Here is a 19,968-nt window from a genome sequence, read left to right as displayed (position 1 = left end):
AGATTGGTATGTGGAGGTTTCTAGTCTTAACATATGGTCAATAATTGTTCAGCAAATCCCATGCAATAATTTACAGTAATGTAAGTGGATCCAGAATTATAAATTTACTTATTAAAAATATGAGGTAAAATATTTCCAAGCAATTAGTGATTTATTTATCATTATACAATACTTAATATTATTCTGTTAAAAAACCCAAACAAGTTAATTGCCTTCAAATATTCCTTACTCCATGGCTACTGATTTAATCATGCTCCTCCTGCAATATTTCTGCTAACATTGGACAGTACAGTGGGGTGTTACCTTCCTGTTATTCATAGCCTGTGAGGGCAGAAGAAAAAGTCAGAGTCTGCTTAGTCAGAGGAGCAACAGGCAATGGACCCCAAATGCCAGTGTCTGGAACTTAATGATGGCCACTTCATTCCCATTCTGGGATTTGGAACCTATGCCCCTGAGGAGGTAACAGTTGTGGGCTGGGGTTAGGGTTAGAAAAGAAAATGGATGTAACATGAGTAGAAGTGGACTTAGGTTGTCAAATTATTGAGTTACTGTGCGACTCTGGGAGGGTCACTTGGTTCTACTAACCAGGCTAGAATTAACCCCTATGAAAGGGGAGAAAGCATTCAGTCTTCCCTCGGCATCAGCATCTGAAGCTGTGGTCACCTACCGATTATTCTGGGTTTCCCTCCAGTGTCTGTCTCTTTCCCAGCTTGGCAGAAGAGGTGAAACTCAGTCATCAAGAACACTGACTGTCAGATGCTTTGCTTTGAGGGTGATTGCAATGGTGTGGTTTCTCTGTATGTTTCATTCATTCAAGAACTCTTTCCTCTTTCCAAAAAGAAGTATTTGAGGTAAAAGGTCCTGAAGATGAGGTGAATGAAAAATAATGGGAGAGAATTGCTCTTCTACTGTGTTGTGCCTGCTAGGTGCCAGACGAGAAATGCTCCGTCTGTGTTTTGCCTTGTTTTTCTGTTTCTGCTTGGAAAGTTATTCTAATGGAATATATAATATCACTTGAGAGGATAAGCTACAGTCTTATAGGGCAAGGTTTCAATTCTTGTTTTTTTGTAATATATTTTTTATTAAACTATAATCTTCAGTGCTTGGGTATAAGAGGGGCAAAATGGACAATTTGCTAGACTGGAAGCCAGAAAGTTTGCTGTCCATCTTGTCTTTGGAGTACATAGTTGTACGACAAAGAACTGGTCCTTAAACTTTGAGCCTCACCTTTTTCATCTATAAAACAGAAGGAAATATTTAGAGACATTTTGGAGATTGAAGACAGGACATGTTTATTCATTTATTTTAAATTAATTAATTAATTAATTTTTGGCTGCATTGGGTCTTCTTTGCTTTGCATGGGCTTTCTCTAGTTGTGGCGAGTGGTGGCTTCTCTTGTTGCAGAGCACGGGCTCTAGGTGCACTGGCTTCAGTAGTTGTGGCATGCCAGCTTCAGTAGTTGTGGCATGTGGGCTTCAGTAGTTGTGGCCCACGGGCTCTAGAGTGCAGGTTCAGTAGTTGTGGTACATAGGCTTAGTTGCTCTGCGGCATGTGGGAACTTCCCAGATCAGGGCTCCCACCTGTGTCCCCCTGTGTTGGCAGGCGGGTTCTTTTCATTTTTTTTCTTTTTTAAATTTATTTTTTATTGAAGTATAGTTGATGTACAGTATTATACAAGTCACAGGTATACAATATAGTGATTCACAATTTTTAAAGGTTATACTCCATTTATAGTTATGAAATATTGGCTATATTCTCTGTGTTGTACAGTATATCTTTGTAGATTATTTTATTTTTTATTTTTTTATTAGTTTCTGCTTTATAACAAAGTGAATCAGTCATACATATACATCTGTTCCCACATCCCTTCCCTCATGCATCTCCCTCCCTCCCACCCTTCCCATCCCACCCCTCCAGGCGGTCACAAAGCACCGAGCTGATCTCCCTGTGCTCTGCAGCTGCTTCCCACTATCTATCTACCTTACGTTTGGTAGTGTATATATGTCCATGCCTCTCTTTCACTTTGTCACAGCTTACCCTTCCCCCTCCCCATATCCTCCAGTCCATTCTCAAGTAGATCTGTGTCTTTATTCCCGTTTTACCCCTAGGTTCTTCATGACATTTTTTTTAAATTCCATATATATGTGTTAGCATACGGTATTTGTCTTTCTCTTTCTGACTGACTTCACTCTGTATGACAGACTCTAGGTCTATCCACCTCATTACAAATAGCTCAGTTTCATTTCTTTTTATGGCTGAGTAATATTCCATTGTATATATGTGCCACATCTTCTTTATCCATTCATCCGATGATGGACACTTAGGTTGTTTCCAGCTCTGGGCTATTGTGAATAGAGCTGCAATGAACATTTTGGTACATGTCTCTTTTTGAATTACGGTTTTCTCAGGGTATATGCCTAGTAGTGGGATTGCTGGGTCATATGGTAGTTCTATTTTTAGTTTTTTAAGGAACCTCCATACTGTTCTCCATAGTGGCTGTACCAATTCACATTCCCACCAGCAGTGCAAGAGTGTTCCCTTTTCTCCACACCCTCTCCAGCATTTATTGTTTCTAGATTTCTTTTTTTTTTTAAATTTTATTTTACAAATTTAATCAGTTTTACATATACATATGTTCCCATATCCACTCCCTTTTGCGTCTCCCTCCCACCCTCCCTATCCCACCCCTCCAGGCGGTCACAAAGAACCGAGCTGATCTCCCTGTGCTATGCGGCTGCTTCCCACTAGCTATCTACCTTACGTTTGGTAGTGTATATATGTCCATGCCGCTCTTTCACTTTGTCACAGCTTACCCTTCCCCCTCCCCATATCCTCAAGTCCATGCTCTAGTAGGTCTGTGTCTTTATTCCTGTCTTACCCCTATGTTCTTGATGACATTTTTTTCTTAAATTCCATATATATGTGTCAGCATACAGTATTTGTCTTTCTCTTTCTGACTTACTTCACTCTTTCACTCTGTATGACAGACTCTAGGTCCATCCACCTCATTACAAATAGCTCAATTTCATTTCTTTTTATGGCTGAGTAATATTCCATTGTATATATGTGCCACATCTTCTTTATCCATTCATCCGTTGATGGACACTTAGGTTGCTTCCATCTCCTGGATATTGTAAATAGAGCTGCAGTGAACATTTTGGTACATGACTCTTTTTGAATTATGGTTTTCTCAGGGTATATGCCCAGTAGTGGGATTGCTGGGTCATACGGTAGTTCTATTTGTAGTTTTTTAAGAAACCTCCATACTGTTCTCCATAGTGGCTGTACCAATTCACATGCCCACCAACAGTGCAAGAGTGTTCCCTTTTCTCCACACCCTCTCCAGCATTTATTGTTTCTAGATTTCTTGATGATGGCCATTCTGACTGGTGTGAGATGATATCTCATTGTAGTTTTGATTTGCATTTCTCTAATGATTAATGATGTTGAGCATTCTTTCATGTGTTTGTTGGCAGTCTGTATATCTTCTTTGGAGAAATGCCTATTTAAGTCTTCTGCCCATTTTTGGATTGGGTTGTTTGTTTTTTTGCTATTGAGCTGCATGAGCTGTTTATAAATTTTGGAGATTAATCCTTTGTCAGTTGCTTCATTTACAAATATTTTCTCCCATTCTGAGGGTTGTCTTTTGGTCTTGTTTATGGTTTCCTTTGCTGTGCAAAAGCTTTGAAGTTTCATTAGGTCCCATGTGTTTATCTTTTTTTTATTTCCATTTCTCTAGGAGGTGGGTCCAAAAGGATCTTGCTGTGATTTATGTCATAGAGTGTTCTGCCTATGTTTTCCTCTAAGAGTTTGATAGTTTCTGGCCTTACATTTAGGTGTTTAATCCATTTTGAGCTAATTTTTGTGTATGGTGTTAGGGAGTGATCTAATCTCATACTTTTACATGTCCCTGTCCAGTTTTCCCAGCACCACTTATTGAAGAGGCTGTCCTTTCTCCACTGTACATTCCTGCCTCCTTTATCAAAGATAAGGTGACCATATGTGCGTGGGTTTATCTCTGGGCTTTCTATCCTGTTCCATTGATCTATCTTTCTGTTTTTGTGCCAGTACCACACTGTCTTGATTACTGTAGCTTTGCAGTATAGTCTGAAGTCAGGGAGCCTGATTCCTCCAGCTCCGTTTTTCGTTCTCAAGATTGCTTTGGCTATTCAAGGTCTTTTGTTTTTCCAAACAAATTTTGAAATTTTTTGTTCTAGTTCTGTGAAAAATGCCAGTGGTAGTTTGATAGGGATTGCATTGAATCTGTAGTTTGCTTTGGGTAGTAGAGTCATTTTCACAATATTGATTCTTCCAATCCAGGAGCATGGTATATCTCTCCATCTATTTGTATCATCTTTAATTTCTTTCATCAGTGTCTTATAATTTTCTGCATACAGGTCTTTTTTCTCCTTAGGTAGGTTTATTCCTAGATATTTTATTCTTTTTGTTGCAATGGTAAATGGGAGTGTTTTCTTGATTTCATTTTCGGATTTTTCATCATTAGTGTACAGGAATGCCAGAGATTTCTGTGCATTAATTTTGTATCCTGCTACTTTACCAAATTCATTGATTAGCTCTAGTAATTTTCTGGTAGCATCTTTAGGATTCTCTATGTATAGTATCATGTCATCTGCAAACAGTGACAGCTTTACTTCTTCTTTTCCAATTTGGATTCCTTTTATTTCCTTTTCTTCTCTGATTGCTGTGGCTAAAACTTCCAAAACTAGGTTGAATAAGAGTGGTGAGAGTGGGCAGCCTTGTCTTGTTCCTGATCTTAGTGGAAATGGTTTCAGTTTTTCACCATTGAGGACAATGTTGGCTGTGGGTTTGTCATATATGGCTTTTATTATGTTGAGGAAAGTTCCCTCTATGCCTACTTTCTGCAGGGTTTTTATCATAAATGGGTGTTGAATTTTGTCGAAAGCTTTCTCTGCATCTATTGAGATGATCATATGGTTTTTCTCCTTCAATTTGTTAATATGGTGTATCATGTTGATTGATATGCATATATTGAAGAATCCTTGCATTCCTGGAATAAACCCCACTTGATCATGGTGTATGATCCTTTTAATGTGCTGTTGGATTCTGTTTGCTAGTATTTTGTTGAGGATTTTTGCATCTATGTTCATCAGTGATATTGGCCTGTAGTTTTCTTTCTTTGTGACATCCTTGCCTGGTTTTGGTATCAAGGTGATGGTGGTCTCGTAGAATGAGTTTGGGAGTGTTCCTTCCTCTGAAATTGTTTGGAAGAGTTTGAGAAGGATGGGTGTTAGCTCTTCTCTAAATGTTTGACAGAATTCGGGCAGGCGGGTTCTTAACCATTGTGCCACGAGGGAAGCCCCTGGGCATGTTTAATTTGCAGCGTAAAGTGGGATGAGGGGAGGTAAGGGTCCAGGCTATTCCTGAAGCTCACTGGTTCATTCCTGGGTACATCTCCGAATGTCCGTACATTTAAGGAAAACCAGGACTAGACCCAACAAAGGGCAGTTAGACCAAGTATCTACCTCCTTGAAAAAGAAAAGATTCTGAATCACATAAAAAGAAACGGAATATTATTCAGCCTTATAAAAGAAGTTATCCCGCCATTTGCAACAACATGGATGAACCCAGAGAACATTAAGCTAAGTGAGATAAGCCAGACATAGAAAGACAAATACTGCATGATCTCTTTATGTGTAGAATCTTAAAAAATCAAACTCACAGAAGCATAGAGGCATGGTGACCAGAAGCTAGGGCCATGGCTGGGAAAAATGTAAAGATATTGGTCAAAGGGTACAAACTTTCAGTTATAAGATGAATAAGTTCTTGAGACCTAATATACAACATGGTGATTATAGTTAATAATAATGGGTTATATTCTTGAGATTTGCTAAGAGAGTAGATCTTAAGTGTTCTCACCACCCCCAAAAGTTAGCTATGTGAGGTGATGAATCTGTTAACTAGCTTGATTGTGGTAAATCATATCACAATAGATACTTATATGAAAACATCACTTTGTACACCATAAATAGATACGGTTTTTATTTGGTGTATTCTGTGTGGCTACACTGGTAGACAGAGGACTCTTAGAAGCATTCATCTTGTTTCTTGATGCTTTGTACCATGAACCTTATACCTTTGTTGACTTTGCTTAAAATATCTCACTGTATAAATCATATCCATGACTACAACTTTATGCTCAGTCTTATGAGTTCCTCCAGAAAATCACTGAAACTGGAGGTGGTCTTGGGGACCTCTAATGCCAGTGATAAACCAGTGATTGCCTGGGATTGAAGGACTTCCTGGATGTCCAACTTTAATTACTTACCAGGAACATTGAGAGAAACTGTTACGCGTTCTTCACCACACATGCAGAACTAACCAAGTGCATGAAGAAAAGTTGATTCTTGGGAAGATCAAATCTTGTGTTTTAGCAATCTCTTAATCCTGTGGATATCCAACTACTACCTTTGTTGCTTATGTAGGTTCCTAAGAGTGAAGCTCTGGAGGTCACCAAATTTGCTATTGATGTTGGGTTCCGCCATATTGACTGTGCTCATTTGTACCAAAATGAAGAGCAGGTTGGACAGGCCATTCGCAGCAAGATTGCGGATGGCACTGTGAAGAGAGAAGACATATTCTACACTTCAAAGGTGCTGTGTGTGTTGTGTGAGTGTGCACATGTGTGCAACATGATTGTGCACAGGTGACAATTATATAATAGGATGAGTAGTTGTTTGGTGAACTGTGCTTATTGGTATAACTTTTTTCACACATATTTGTATATTAAATCTGGTATCCAAAAAGAAAATGAGAGTGATGATGGCATTCTCATAATTGCTGTGTTCAAATTTTAATTTTAAAGTAAAGTCACTTTACTTCTCTGATCCTAGACCAGAGCTGTGTGATTTCATATGGGCTAATGAATCAGACAGAACTGTGATCAGATTATAGCCTTTCTTATCATCTAGGGGACTTTCTAAAATTTCTTCAAATTCTAAATCTCAGTTCTTACGTCCATCAATGAGAGAGAGCAATAGGAGAGGCAGTTTGTATATTACACAAGATCTAGCAAAAGTGTCTTGAATTATGTTCTGCTCATATTAACATGTTCAAAGCACTTTTCCTACAGTTATGTAAACAAACAGATACTAATTCCTGAGAGGATTGATTCTTTGATAGAATTAGATTAAGTTTGTGAACTGCTTTTAAACTCTATCAAACATAATTCAGATGATGAGTACGGTAATTGTTTGATAATACTTTTTATTTCTTGGATCATTTCTTTTTATTGTGAATGATGTACTGATGATAAAATCAATCAAATAATAAAGTTTACTTGGGTTGGTTAGATAAAAAATGGAACTGAAAAAGAAACAGAGTGATTTTCCTCTGTGGTCATCTGTTTCTAATCAGGAAAACTGTCTAATTTTTAGGTGAAAGAAGAAAAACAAAATTACCTAAGGCATTAATTTAACATAGCTCCCATTCTTTAACCTCTGCAGCTTTGGTCCACTTTCCTTCGACCAGAGTTCGTTCAACCATCCTTGGAAAAGTCACTGAAAAATCTTCAACTGGATTATGTTGATCTCTATATTATTCATTTTCCAGCAGCTCTGAAGGTTTGAAATTTGTGTGATCACATCAATTTTATTTCTTGTGTGAGAATATCTATCAACTTGCACGGATGGTTGAATTCAGATTTTTCTTAGTAAGATGTAGGGATGATTACACTAGAGTAGAATTCCCAAAATCATAATCTCTGATTATCTTTTTACTGGGTTTCTTTGAATCCTTAATTTCCTTTCCATGCCTCCAAGAGAAAAGAGTTCAACAATCTCACATCCTCTGCCTCAAAAACTTGAGGAAATAAAAATAGACGCGTTCAACACAGTGTCCCGAGCCTCTTGGGGATTTCATGAACACACAGTTTGGTGCAGCAGTGGTGAGCAATGAAGCTGCCTTACACTTGAACATGATAAGTTTATCTCCTCTTTCACCCTTTCAAATTAACCGGAGTTGGTGGTGCTCTCTCTGGGTGGGTCTAAACCTAGCATCCTTTACAGGGACTAGGGAGACCTTGCCTACACCATTGGCTGTCTTCACAATGAGTTTTGTAGACTGCACTTAGCCATTAAGAACTGCATTATGTAGAACTCTTGATCTGAAGTTACAGAAATCTACTCAAACTACCCTATGCGAAAGAGTTTATTGGACTATGTAGACGGGAAGTCCCAGCCATGGATAGATTTAAGGATTTGCAGTACTCTTCAGAAATGTCTCCTCTTTTTCTATCCCTTAACTTTGTAGTACTCTTGGTTTGCTTTATTTTTACCTCAACATTTTCCTTTGGTGGCAAATTAACCTTGATCAGTTCAAGGCTCATGGTCATTAACATTTGAGAGCATGTCTGGATCTTCTATATTCCATATTAACCTAAAAAGAGCCTTGCTGATTCATGTGCCTGCCCTAGGGCTATCAGATGTTCAGAGGGAAAAGGAAATCGGATTGTCAGGCTTAAGTCAAGATTGCACATTTTTCTGGAAATAAAGCCATGTAACTTATTGCCATTCTTTACATAAGTCACTCTAAGCCCCCTTTGGGACCCAGGAAAATTCTGTTTATTAAAACATATAGTAAGTGTAAGAGATCTAGAATGTTACTACACCTACCTCATGGATGTTTAGTGTCCTGGTCCTAGATGTGCCTGGCAGCCTGGTTAAGTGTGGGGAAATTATTTAGTGACATCTTTAAAATGACTGCTTCTATTTTATTCCAGCCAGGGGAGGAACTTTTTCCCAAAGATGAAAATGGAAAAATGATATTTGACACAGTGGATCTCTGTCGCACGTGGGAGGTGAGTCCGTGGAGGAGAGAGCCCAGGGGAGGAAGTCAGGAGAGGGGGAACCCCTTTCATTTCTTCCACCTGTGAGAATGGGCTGTGGACCATCAGATCCAGCAGTTCATGAACTTTAAAGGGCTGTTATGCTGGGGTGGTGTGGACGAAATCATTGCTGAAATGTTCACAGAGAGAAATGGAGAAGAATTTGGGACAATGAAGATAAGCATCTCTTTCCTTCAGTGTGATATGTCTTCTTCTGAGTTTTTCTAAGGAAGAGACAGTAATTGTTATTTTATTTTATTTTATTTTTTATAAATTTATTTATTTATTTATGGCTGCATTTGGTCTTCACTGCGGTGCACAGGCTTCTCATTGTGGTGGCTTCTCTTGTTGCAGAGCATGGGCTGTAGGCACGTGGGCTTCAGTAGTTGTGGCTCGCAGGCTCTGTGCCTCTCGCAGTAGAGCGCAGGCTCAGTAGTTGTGGTGCACAGGCTTAGTTGCTCCGCAGCATGTGGGATTTTCCCTGACCAGGGCTTAAACCCGTGTCCCCTGCATTGGCAGGCGGATTCTTAACCACTGCGCCACCAGGAAGTCCCGTAATTCTTATTCTTGTGTCACAACCTTCTTCCCCTTTTTTCTTCTTGATAATCCATGCTAATTCTTGACAGTTGACCCTGTTAGCACTTTTTCAGCATTTATTCTTGCTCTATAGCCCATTGCAAATCATGTTCACTACCCCTTCCCCCCCAGGCCCTGGAGAAGTGTAAGGACGCAGGACTGGCCAAGTCCATAGGGGTGTCCAACTTTAACCGCAAACAGCTGGAGAAGATCCTGAACAAGCCGGGGCTCAAGTACAAGCCAGTCTGCAACCAGGTGAGCAGCCTCCATCTCCTCTCCTTTCTGCTCTTCATAACCTCCTTCCTGCAGTAGAGCCAGATGTCTATTTGTCTTCTGCTCCTATTCATCCTACCTTTGTGGGACAGAAGATTCTAGAGAGCAGAGCCTCTGTCTGGAAGGGCATGAATAGAACCCAGAATGGTATCTCTGTGTGATTAAGTCTTGGTGGAAAAGATGGGGAGGGCTTCCTGCTAAATTGTGGGTAGGAATTTAGGGAAGGTAAAGGAGATAAAGGAGAGTTAGAATAGTTACCCAGAACTTAGAGGAAGGTGGCATTTCCCTGATCTGTAAAGGATGACCAGAAATTGGATGGTGAAAGTGCCTTGGAGGGAACTGTGTACAGGTAGGAAGGCCATGAAAACATGGAATGAGAAGCAAATAAAGAGTGAAAATGAGATCTCATTGAGGTTTTAAGAGTTTGTGTGGGGCTCAGATGCCTGAGTCCTTAGTCTTAGTGTCTCTGCTTTTAGAGATCTTCAACAGGAAGCATAGTACAGAAAAATTTGCTGGAGACTATGAAATTCATCCAGGTTAGAGGGTGAAGTTAATGTCTTATGGTGATACTAACAGTAGATGAAATAGTCACTCAGGAATTAGAGCAGACCTTGTGATTTACTCGGTCTTGGTATGGTTCTCCCATTGATTTCTACCTTAAAATTAAATGTTTAAACACATTTTTTCTCTGTTTGATCCTGTGCTCGTATATTTTTTGTTGTATTTTTACTTTTTTGTGGTGAGAAAACTTAATAAGAGATTCGTCCTCTTAAATTTTAAGTATACAATACTATACAATACAATGTAATACAATATTGTTAACTGCAGGGACAACGCCGTACAGCATATCTCTAGAATTTATTCATCTTGAGTAATAGACTTCACACTCATGTTTAGAAACTTCCGATTTCTCCTTGCTCCCGTCTGACCATTTTAGATATTAATATTTGTTTTTCTGTGACTGTTGTATTTCATATAATGTAATGTCCACAAGTACAACCTGAAGTCAAGGAGTAAGAGTCTTCTACAGAAAAAGTAGCTTGTAAAATTCAAGATTTATATATATCTATATACAGCATCAACATTTTCAATTATAAAAGTTTAAAAATTAATGTGATTTTAGCATTAATTTTGCCTCCAAGTTTTCATTGTGAAAATTTTCAGATATTAGCAAAGTTAAGGGTATGATAGAGAACATCCATTTTCCCTCTTGTAGGCAAAATTTTTCACATTTTGCCACATTGCCAGATGTATATATATATATATATATATATATATATATATATATATATATATATTTATGTATGTAATATTTTGTTGACTTGAATCTCATTGTAATTCACATGTCACTTTGAGACATGTTTTTCAAGCTCTTTTAACCTAGCATGGTGGTCACTCAATCATTTTTGTAACCATGATATCCAGACAGGTTTTTGACAAATATAATAGATTTATCAGACTATCATCTTGTGATGTTAGTTAATTTGTTTCTCTAGTCTCAGTTCCTGTAAATGAGTAGATAGATCTGAACTCCTTACTACCTTAAGGTTAAACATTTTGACAAGAACACACCCTTTGCATGCTGTGACCTTCAAATGCATCCCAGTAGGAAGCACGTGATGACAGGTTGTCCCACTGTGAATGATGGCACTTTTGTTCTCCTGGTAAAGCTAGTGGTAGCTAGATTTTTTGTTTGGAAATGTGTATTTTCCCTATTGAAATTACCTAGTCATCTGGGGAAGTTAGATTCTCCCCAAATTTTCACATAATGGTTGAGAATCCATCAACGACTTTCACCTGAATTAGTTATTTCATTGGGATGTTTTTCAATATTTTCAACTTAAATACTCTTTTTGATCTTCTTACCTGACATTTTATTGCAAAAATAAAATTCTGTCATTAAGTCAGCATAAAATACCTTATTCCTATAAGACAGGATACAAACTTTACTCCTTCCCCTTAGTTCTCAGTTTCTGAGAAAGGATTTATTGTAATAATCACCATCAGTGGAGGCAAGTATTTTTGTTCTTTCTCTCTCTCTCATCACTTGGGACTCAGGGATTTTTATTTACTCCCAGTGTTACATTTGCTTTTATTCATTATTCCTTTTGAGGCTCAAATCTAACCAAATGTCACCAGTGGGATCCCCATCAAATTGGTTCTTTTAGTGCTTCAGACATTTCTTCATGAGTCTTGGAGCAAATTCTTTGCAAAATTTGATGTCCAAGACTCAAACAGTTGTTTTTCTGTCTCAGATCTGGAATTAGGCGTGTCTCCTGGTAGTGTATTTAGTAATTGAGATCTGGTCCCTAGAGTTGCTTGTTCTCAGGAATGTTATTATTTTTTACCTTTTTAGGGACAGAGATATAAAATGTATTTTAAAAAAGTCATTACTTGATGTTGATGCTTCCAGTTTAAATTTAATGTTACAGTCTTTTTCTTTAGTTTTTTTTTTTTGTGTGTGGTACGTGGGCCTCTCACTGTTGTGGCCTCTCCCGTTGTGGAGCACAGGCTCCGGACGCGCAGGTCCAGCGGCCATGGCTCACGGGCCCAGCTGCTCCGTGGCATGTGGGATCAACCCGGACCGGGGCACGAACCCATGTCCCCTGCATCAGCAGGCGGACTCTCAACCACTGCACCACCAGGGAAGCCCTAGATTTTTTTAACTTCTAACATTTCTCTGTTATATTTACATTACCATTTCATATAATCTGAAACTCTTCTTTGTTGGTCTTCTACAGGTGGAATGTCATCCTTATCTCAATCAGAGCAAACTGTTGGACTTCTGCAAGTCAAACGATATTGTTCTTGTTGCCTATGGTGCTCTGGGATCCCAACGATTAAAAGATTGGTAATGAACCCTAATGAAGACAATGGGGAGTTTACCTAAAATTCCGTTTTTGATGAAATATTTTTAGTCATATCGTACTCAGTGCTCTGGAGATAACTCTCAACTTGCTTGAGGGAGAGAAGGGAGGAATGGAAGGAATCCTTCTCTTTTGTCTTCCCATCACCCAGCCAATTTTCTTATATTATATGTATCTTGCTGTAGATTGATCAATAACACGTGTCTGTATTAAAATCTATATATAATCCCCCAGTTAAGACCTAAGACATAAGCTTAAGTCATGATTTACTTATTTATTACATAAGGAACACATTACTAGTAATAGACTCTCCAGGCTTCACTTACCTTTTGTATAAAATCAGGATAATAACATATAACTCCCAGGTCTATCATGATCCAAAAATTACAATTTGAACCATTTTTGTAAACATCTGTAGAAGTATTGCACACTGTAAGTAATGATGAGATGGATAGTTCTCATTTTGAGACTACTCAATTTTTATCAATACCTGAGAAAATTAAACTAAAAAATATCCCAGTCTTTTCCTTCTCTTTCTCCTTTCATGCTCTTGTACTTACTTTGGGGCTGTGATTGGAGAATAAAAACAGCCACTGAGATGTAAAACAGAAAAAATCCATGATTGTGGAAGCATTGATCTCAACTCAATCATGCATCCAAATGACCTGTAGAGCTTTGTAAACACAGATTGCCAGGTGCCACAATTGAGTTTCTGATTCAGTTTGTCTGCAGTTAAGCCATGGAATTTGCATTTCTAACAAGGTCCCAGGTGATACTGATGCTGTTGGTCCATGGACCACATTTTGAGAAGCAGTGGTCTAGAGTGGACCTACTTGGTCTGTTTGGGAAGCCTCTTAACAAACTGAATACTCAGTCTCAGATCTTCAGCATTTCTGAATTTCCTTCCAGGGTGAACCCGAGCTACCCAGTTCTCTTGGAGGACCCGGTTCTTTGTGCCATTGCAAAAAATCACAAGCAAACCCCAGCACTGATTGCCCTTCGCTACCAGATGCAACGTGGGGTTGTGGTCCTGGCCAAGAGTTACAATAAGAAGCGGATCAAAGAGAACATACAGGTGATGAGTGGGGCTGTGGGCACAGGGGGTCTAAATAATATCCTTCACAAGGGTCATTCTTTGTCCAGCTCTCAAGACTATCTTTGGGCCAAGATAATTTACCTGTTATTTATCGTGCATGTATGACTTATGTATATTCCTAATGGTTTTCTCCTCCTACTGTGGCAACAGGAGAGGTGGCATGGCTGGATAGGATTAAGATTGGACAGAAAATGGAGATTTTAGTTCCAGCATTACATCTGCAATTTATTCTGTCACCCTGCAAGTGATATCTTATTTTCTTTATTCTCAGTTGATGAAATTGAATTGTGATTTTCTTAGACAGTTGGGCTGCTATAACAAAATACCACAGATATTGGGTGTTTTAGAAACAACTGAAATTTGTTTCTCACTGTTCTGAAAGCTGGAGGTCTGAGATCAGGATGCCTGTGTGGTCACGTGAGGGCCCTCTTCCAGGTCACAGGCTTCTCCTTGTGTCTTAATGTAGTGGGGGGCAACGGAGCTCTCAGAGTCTCTTATATGATATATGATATTATTTAAACTCATTCATGAAGCCTTCACCATCATGACCTAACCACCACTCCAAGGTCCCACTTTCTAATATCATTACAGTAGAAGTGAGTTTTCCAACATACGAATTTGGGGAGCACACAGATTACAGCAGTGATCTTCAACCTCCATGTCATCATGGTTTTATTTTGCATTCCTCTGAATAGTAACATAGTTTCATTTTCATACTTCTAATCTCCCTGAGTTTCTGCCTTTGTGAAGTTCCTGTGCAAGACTTTGTCCATTTTTATTAGGTTGTCTCTTGATTTATATGTATGAGATGATTATTATACTGTTATCCATAACTGTACAGCAAACTCGCCCCCATTAAGGGGTTTAATGCAGAAATCATTTATGCATCTCATGATTCTGTGGTATGACAATTAGCCTGCACTCATCTAAGCTATTCTCTCCTTGGCTGGGCCATCTCACGTCTTTGCAGTCAAATGCAGAGCAGCTAGGCAGTGCCACTTTAGCAGGTGGATTTGGCTGTTGTCAGAGGAGCCAGCCCTCTTCTCCATATGGTTTTTCATGTAGAGTCGGCTAGACTGTGGCCACTAACCTGGTCTTCATCTCAGCACAGTGGTATAATACCAAAGCAATGAGTGGGGAAAAAAATCCTTGTCATGTCTAGGCTCAGAACTGACTCACCACTTCTTCTGGCAAATTTCATTGTCCAGTGCAAGTTAGAGGTCAGGCCAATTCAAGGGGCAAGGAAATATTACCCTGAAAGTTTGATTTTGTCTTCCATTCAAATTTAGCCCTGTAATACACCTGGAACTGATTTTCTAATATGACATGAAAATGGATATATATATATAATATATATATATATATATATATATATATATATATATATATATATATACTTAAATAGAAACCTAAATGTCCATATTTTCCCACAGATTTTCATTGTCAACTCTGTCATGTATCAAGTGTCCATAAGTACATTTCTGGCCTCTTTCTTCTAGTTAGCTATTTACTTTGCTGCACTGTCTTATTGTAGTGGAAAATAAGTCTTGCTTTAAAGAATGGTACATTTTTCTTCTTTAAGGATGTCTTGGCTGCTCTTGACTAGCTGTTCTTTTATATAAAATTTAGTATCACTTTACCAACTTCTACAAAAGAAAAAATCTTTATATCTTTGGTTCATGTTGCATTGAAACACTAGATCACTTTAGAGAAAACTGATTTCTTTTCAAGATTGAGATTTCCATTCCATGACTATGATATGAATTTCTAATTATTTAGGTGTTCTTTAATATTTTAAATACATTTCATAACTTTCTCTACAAAGGCATTTACATAATCTTTTTTGTTCAATTTATTCATAGAGAATGAGTAAGTTTGATATGGGCTTCTTGGATAGGTTTTCACTGCAGGGGGTTCTCCTTCCAATATTTGCTTAAGCTCAAAGCTGTGTCATACTTAGGGGTGCTGGGAAGGAAAAATCAGTGTAATGTTTGGTCAAGCATGAGTATTTTGTCCAGGTTGTCCAACTGCCCCTTTGTTTGGAAAAAGATTTTTGTTTGTTTGTTTTCTGTCACAAGTAATTCACTTAGAAAGATTTAGGATTGTTGCCTTGCAAGGTGTGTGTGTGTGTGTGTGTGTGTGTGTGTGTGTGTGTGTGAAATGGAGCAGAAAAGGAGAGGGAGTGGGAAAGAGAGGTGGAGGATCCTGCAGAAGTGTTCCCAGGCTGGTTCACTTGAAAGCTGAGGACAGGCAAGTCTTCCCTGTACTCTCTTCTTGCCTCCATCCAGCTGGAAAGTCCTCCAGTTCCCAGGGGGAGGCCAACTCCTTGGGGGAGAGGTTAATGTGATTCTTCCCTTCCTTCCAGGTTCTCGATTTTGAATTAACTCCAGAAGACATGAAAGCAATTGATGGCCTCAACAGTAATGTACGGTATTATGATTTACTCTTGTAAGTGACTTGTATATATTTCACACACATTGTTTTCTTTTTTTTTATTGGAGTATAATTGCTTCACAACATTGCATTAGTTTCTGCTGTACAAAGAAGTGAATCAGCTATATGTATACATATATCCCCTTACAGATGAACCTATTTGCAGGGTAGGAATAGAGACGCAGATGTAGAGAACAGACTTGTGGACACGGGGGTGGGGGGTGGAGGGGTGGGGTGAATTGGGAGATTTTGATTGACATATATACACTACCATGTGTAAAATAGACAGCTAGTGGGAACACGCTGTATAGCACAGGGAGCTCACTTCAGTGTTCTGTGATGACCTAGATGGGTGGGATGGGGAGAGTGGGAGGGAGGTCCAGACACATTGTTTTCTGTAGCATGTAGGTCAGCAGAGAAACTGAGCTTCCCTAACCAGGAAGGCAGGCCTGGTTTCCAGTGTAGGAGTAAACCAGGGCTTCCTGTAGACCTCAGACCAGAGGTTTCTTCCAGGGCTCAGTCTCTGACCTAACAGAAATGTGAGCAGGGCCCAGGACAACTCATAAGCAAAATCACCAAAGTTCACATTGTGGTGAATTCACTACTTTATGCCCCTCATCTCTGTGCCTGGTGTACTTCCTCTCAGAGCTGACGTACCCATTAGATACAGAAGGCACAGTGCCTACAGCCCACTATTCTTTTAGGGACCTAGGAAAATGTTTCACCTTTATTTTTTTTTAAATCAGGGGGAAATGATTTGTATTAGTAATGACTATGTAACAGTGAATCCAGCCTGGATACATTCATTTTTATCCTAACACAATTGTAAAATATCATGTTAATATTTTAATGGAGGAAGAGCCCATAAAGGCCAGTGTGCGTCCGTGTTGTGAAGGCACAGTGGGGCATGCTTTCATCCCCTCCCCTAAATGTCTGGTGGCTTTTCTCCCTAATGTGCATTTCTTTCCCAAGACATCATCCATTTCTTCCAAATTTATCTCTTCACTGGGCCTTTTTCCCTGTTATAACTCCAGTTCCTCATCTTGTAATCTCACCAAACTGAATTACAATTAGATCATGAATTTAACTGGCCCTCCAGTGAGTGACTGCTGTGTGCTTAGCAGGATACATCCAGATAAGATCGTGTGGGTCTCTCTGGTGTCTTGATTTAAGACTTACCTCAGTGTTGCCTTTGTGCATCAGGAGTCCACCCCCTGGGGAGCCCCTACCTCTTCGACTTTGACTTAATTCACAAACATAGAATTCCATGTTCAGTTACTGCAGGAGGATATCAGGACTGAAGAGAAAGAAGACTAATCAAACAGAGAAATTTGGAAGGGAATTTAGAGAGAAGGGAATACAAATTATTGATAAAGATCTAGTTTCAAATGAAAGATGTCAAAACTCTTTCTCTTGTTTGTAAAGCTGTATCATGATTCTGAGAAAGGATATTATAAATGAAAAAAAGGTGGAAAGTTACTTTTCTGTACTCAAATCTTTGAAGTATCCTGTGTTCTCCTTATTAGGCTGTGAATGCCTAGACTTACTCATATTTGTGGACTTAGGTCAACAGCATGGCTCCCGGCACATGGAATTGCTCAGAATGCACTGTTTAATGAATTGAATTGAAAAAGACAAACTTAGAAATAGAAGTAAAAACATGGAAAAAAAGGAAAACAGCAGTAATACTAATTCCTTGATAATCAGAGTTTTAATACACTATAAATTAAGAAAATAGTAATCCCTGTTTATTGGTATAGTTACTTATGTGTACATGATATCTCAAAAGATTAGAAGTTTCTTAACAGAGCACCCTCTATTTTGGGGGGTGCTCCATGTTTATGTGTTGGATGGATGTGTGAAAAAGATCAGCAAAATTCTTACTGTGATTATTGTCATCATCCAGGGCCAAATGTTCTACCTGGGGCTGAAGTGACCTTAGCATTTCATCTATAGTTCTTAGACCTTCTTAGAAATTGTAATTCCAACCAAGGTAGATATCACTGTGGCTTTTATGTTGCATGTGATTGTGGGAACTGGATATGAAGATGCAGTTGACATATGGACCGGGAGCCTGCATGTATGTATGCTGTAAATGAGTTGGTTGTAAATTTAGAGCTTTAGAGCATCCTAACTGCATCCACAGAGGAACATTCTCCTTGACAAGTGTGAGACCGAGTTAATAAAATTAATCTCCCTCCTTCTCTTTCAGCATTGCTGATCACCCTGACTATCCATATTCTGAAGAATATTGATTATGAGCGATCCGCCATGGTTGTATCAGAATTTATTGATTCTAGGGGTGTGGAGAGAATTGCTATAATCATTGGAGCTAATTAAAATCTGTGTCTCTAGTTTAAGGCTTCTTGCATATTTTGGTGTGTGTGAAATAATAAAGATTTCAAAGTAAGGATACTCGGGAGGGGGATCAAAAGGCAGAGTTGGAGGACCTTGAACTCACCTTCCTCCATGAAGACATCAAAACTACCACTACATATAGAGTAACTCTCACTGCAAACAACTTGAAGAGTAGCAGAATGGCTCTCTACAACCCAAGCTATCAAGAAAGAACCTCACAGAGCCTAGTAGGTGGGCAGGAGAAGCAATCCATTCAGGACCCACACCCCTAGCAGGTGACCCAGAGTAGTATAAACAGGCTCAGGGATCCTCCTTAAAGAGCGAGGGGTACAAGACCCATATTAGGCACCTCAGGTCTGAGGACTGGCACTGGGAAGACGAGCCCCCTTGGCTAGTTTGAAAACCAGTGGGGCTTACCAGAGGGCTGTAAGAAACCAAGACTCCATTCTTCAAGAGCATGTACACATTTGATTTGATTGCTTTCAGTCTCAACAGAGACAGCAGATTGGATTCTGCTTGATGCTCTGGCCGGTCTGCCAGGACTACCTCAGTGCATGCCAAAAGCCTCCTGCTCCATCCCCTCCTGCTCTGGCACTGGTCCCTGCTAAGGCAGAGACAGCCATCACATGCACAGGGAGAAAGTGATGGCAACTCAGAAGTGTGTCTCCAGCCCCTTGGGCCCTAGCCCGACCCCCAACAGGTCACCAATTGCCATTGAGCCTAGAAGAAGCCTCAGCTCACACCTAACTCTGGCTCTAGTCCCTCTGACTCCAGCCCTATCTCCCACCAAAACAGCAGCTGCCAGCTCACCCAGGGAGAAGACATGGCCTGTGCTCACTTTAGATCCAGCTCTCCCACCAATGCCACTGGTCACAGGCAGACCACATAGAGATGCTCCCACACAGGGACACACATTTAGACTCTGGAATAGGTAAATGTTTGCCTAATCTCATAGAGACAAACAGAAAAGACCAAACAAATTAGAAGAAAAACACACACGTTCCAAATGAAATAACAAGATAAAACCTCAGGGGAAAAAAACCCTATCGAAAGAGAGATAAATAATTTACCTGATAAAAGAACTCGAAACAATAGTAATAAGAATGCTCACTGAATGTGGGAAGATAGTAGAGGAACACAATGAGAACCTCAAAGAACTAGAAAATATGAAAAAGATCCAATCAGAGCTGAGGGATACAGTAACGGAAATACAAAATACACCAGAAGGAATTAACAACAGGTTAGGTGACACAGAAGAATGTTTTCACAACCTGGAAGACAGAATAGTGGAAATCACTCAATCAGAACAGCAATAAAGAATAAATTATTTTTCATAAGAACAGTTTAAGGGACTTCTAGGATAACATCAAGTGCACTAACACTTGCATTATAGGGGTCCTAGAAAGAGAAGAAAAGAAAGAGGCAGAAAATATATTGGATGAAATTATGGCAGCAAAGTTCCCAAATCTGAGAAGGGAAAAGATATCCAGGTGCAGGAATCA

At 39.3% G+C, this 19,968-nt stretch overlaps 1 protein-coding gene across 1 annotated transcript; it reads left to right on the top strand.

Moving 5' to 3' along the window:
- Positions 1-375: 375 nt before the first annotated feature.
- Positions 376-18,363, top strand: LOC132487657 (dihydrodiol dehydrogenase 3). The gene is made up of 9 exons (XM_060095400.1): positions 376-459; positions 6,465-6,632; positions 7,485-7,601; positions 8,759-8,836; positions 9,572-9,694; positions 12,454-12,563; positions 13,489-13,654; positions 16,041-16,123; positions 18,321-18,363. The coding sequence occupies exons 1-9, from the start codon at positions 376-378 to the stop codon at positions 18,361-18,363; spliced, it is 972 nt and encodes a 323-aa protein (XP_059951383.1).
- The last annotated feature ends 1,605 nt before the right edge of the window (positions 18,364-19,968 follow it).

The sequence above is a fragment of the Mesoplodon densirostris genome, chromosome 4, assembly GCF_025265405.1.
Source record: "Mesoplodon densirostris isolate mMesDen1 chromosome 4, mMesDen1 primary haplotype, whole genome shotgun sequence".
Classification (NCBI taxonomy): domain Eukaryota; kingdom Metazoa; phylum Chordata; class Mammalia; order Artiodactyla; family Ziphiidae; genus Mesoplodon; species Mesoplodon densirostris.
The sequence above is the reverse complement of the archived record's forward strand: the minus strand, read 5'-3'. Positions and strand labels throughout refer to the sequence as shown.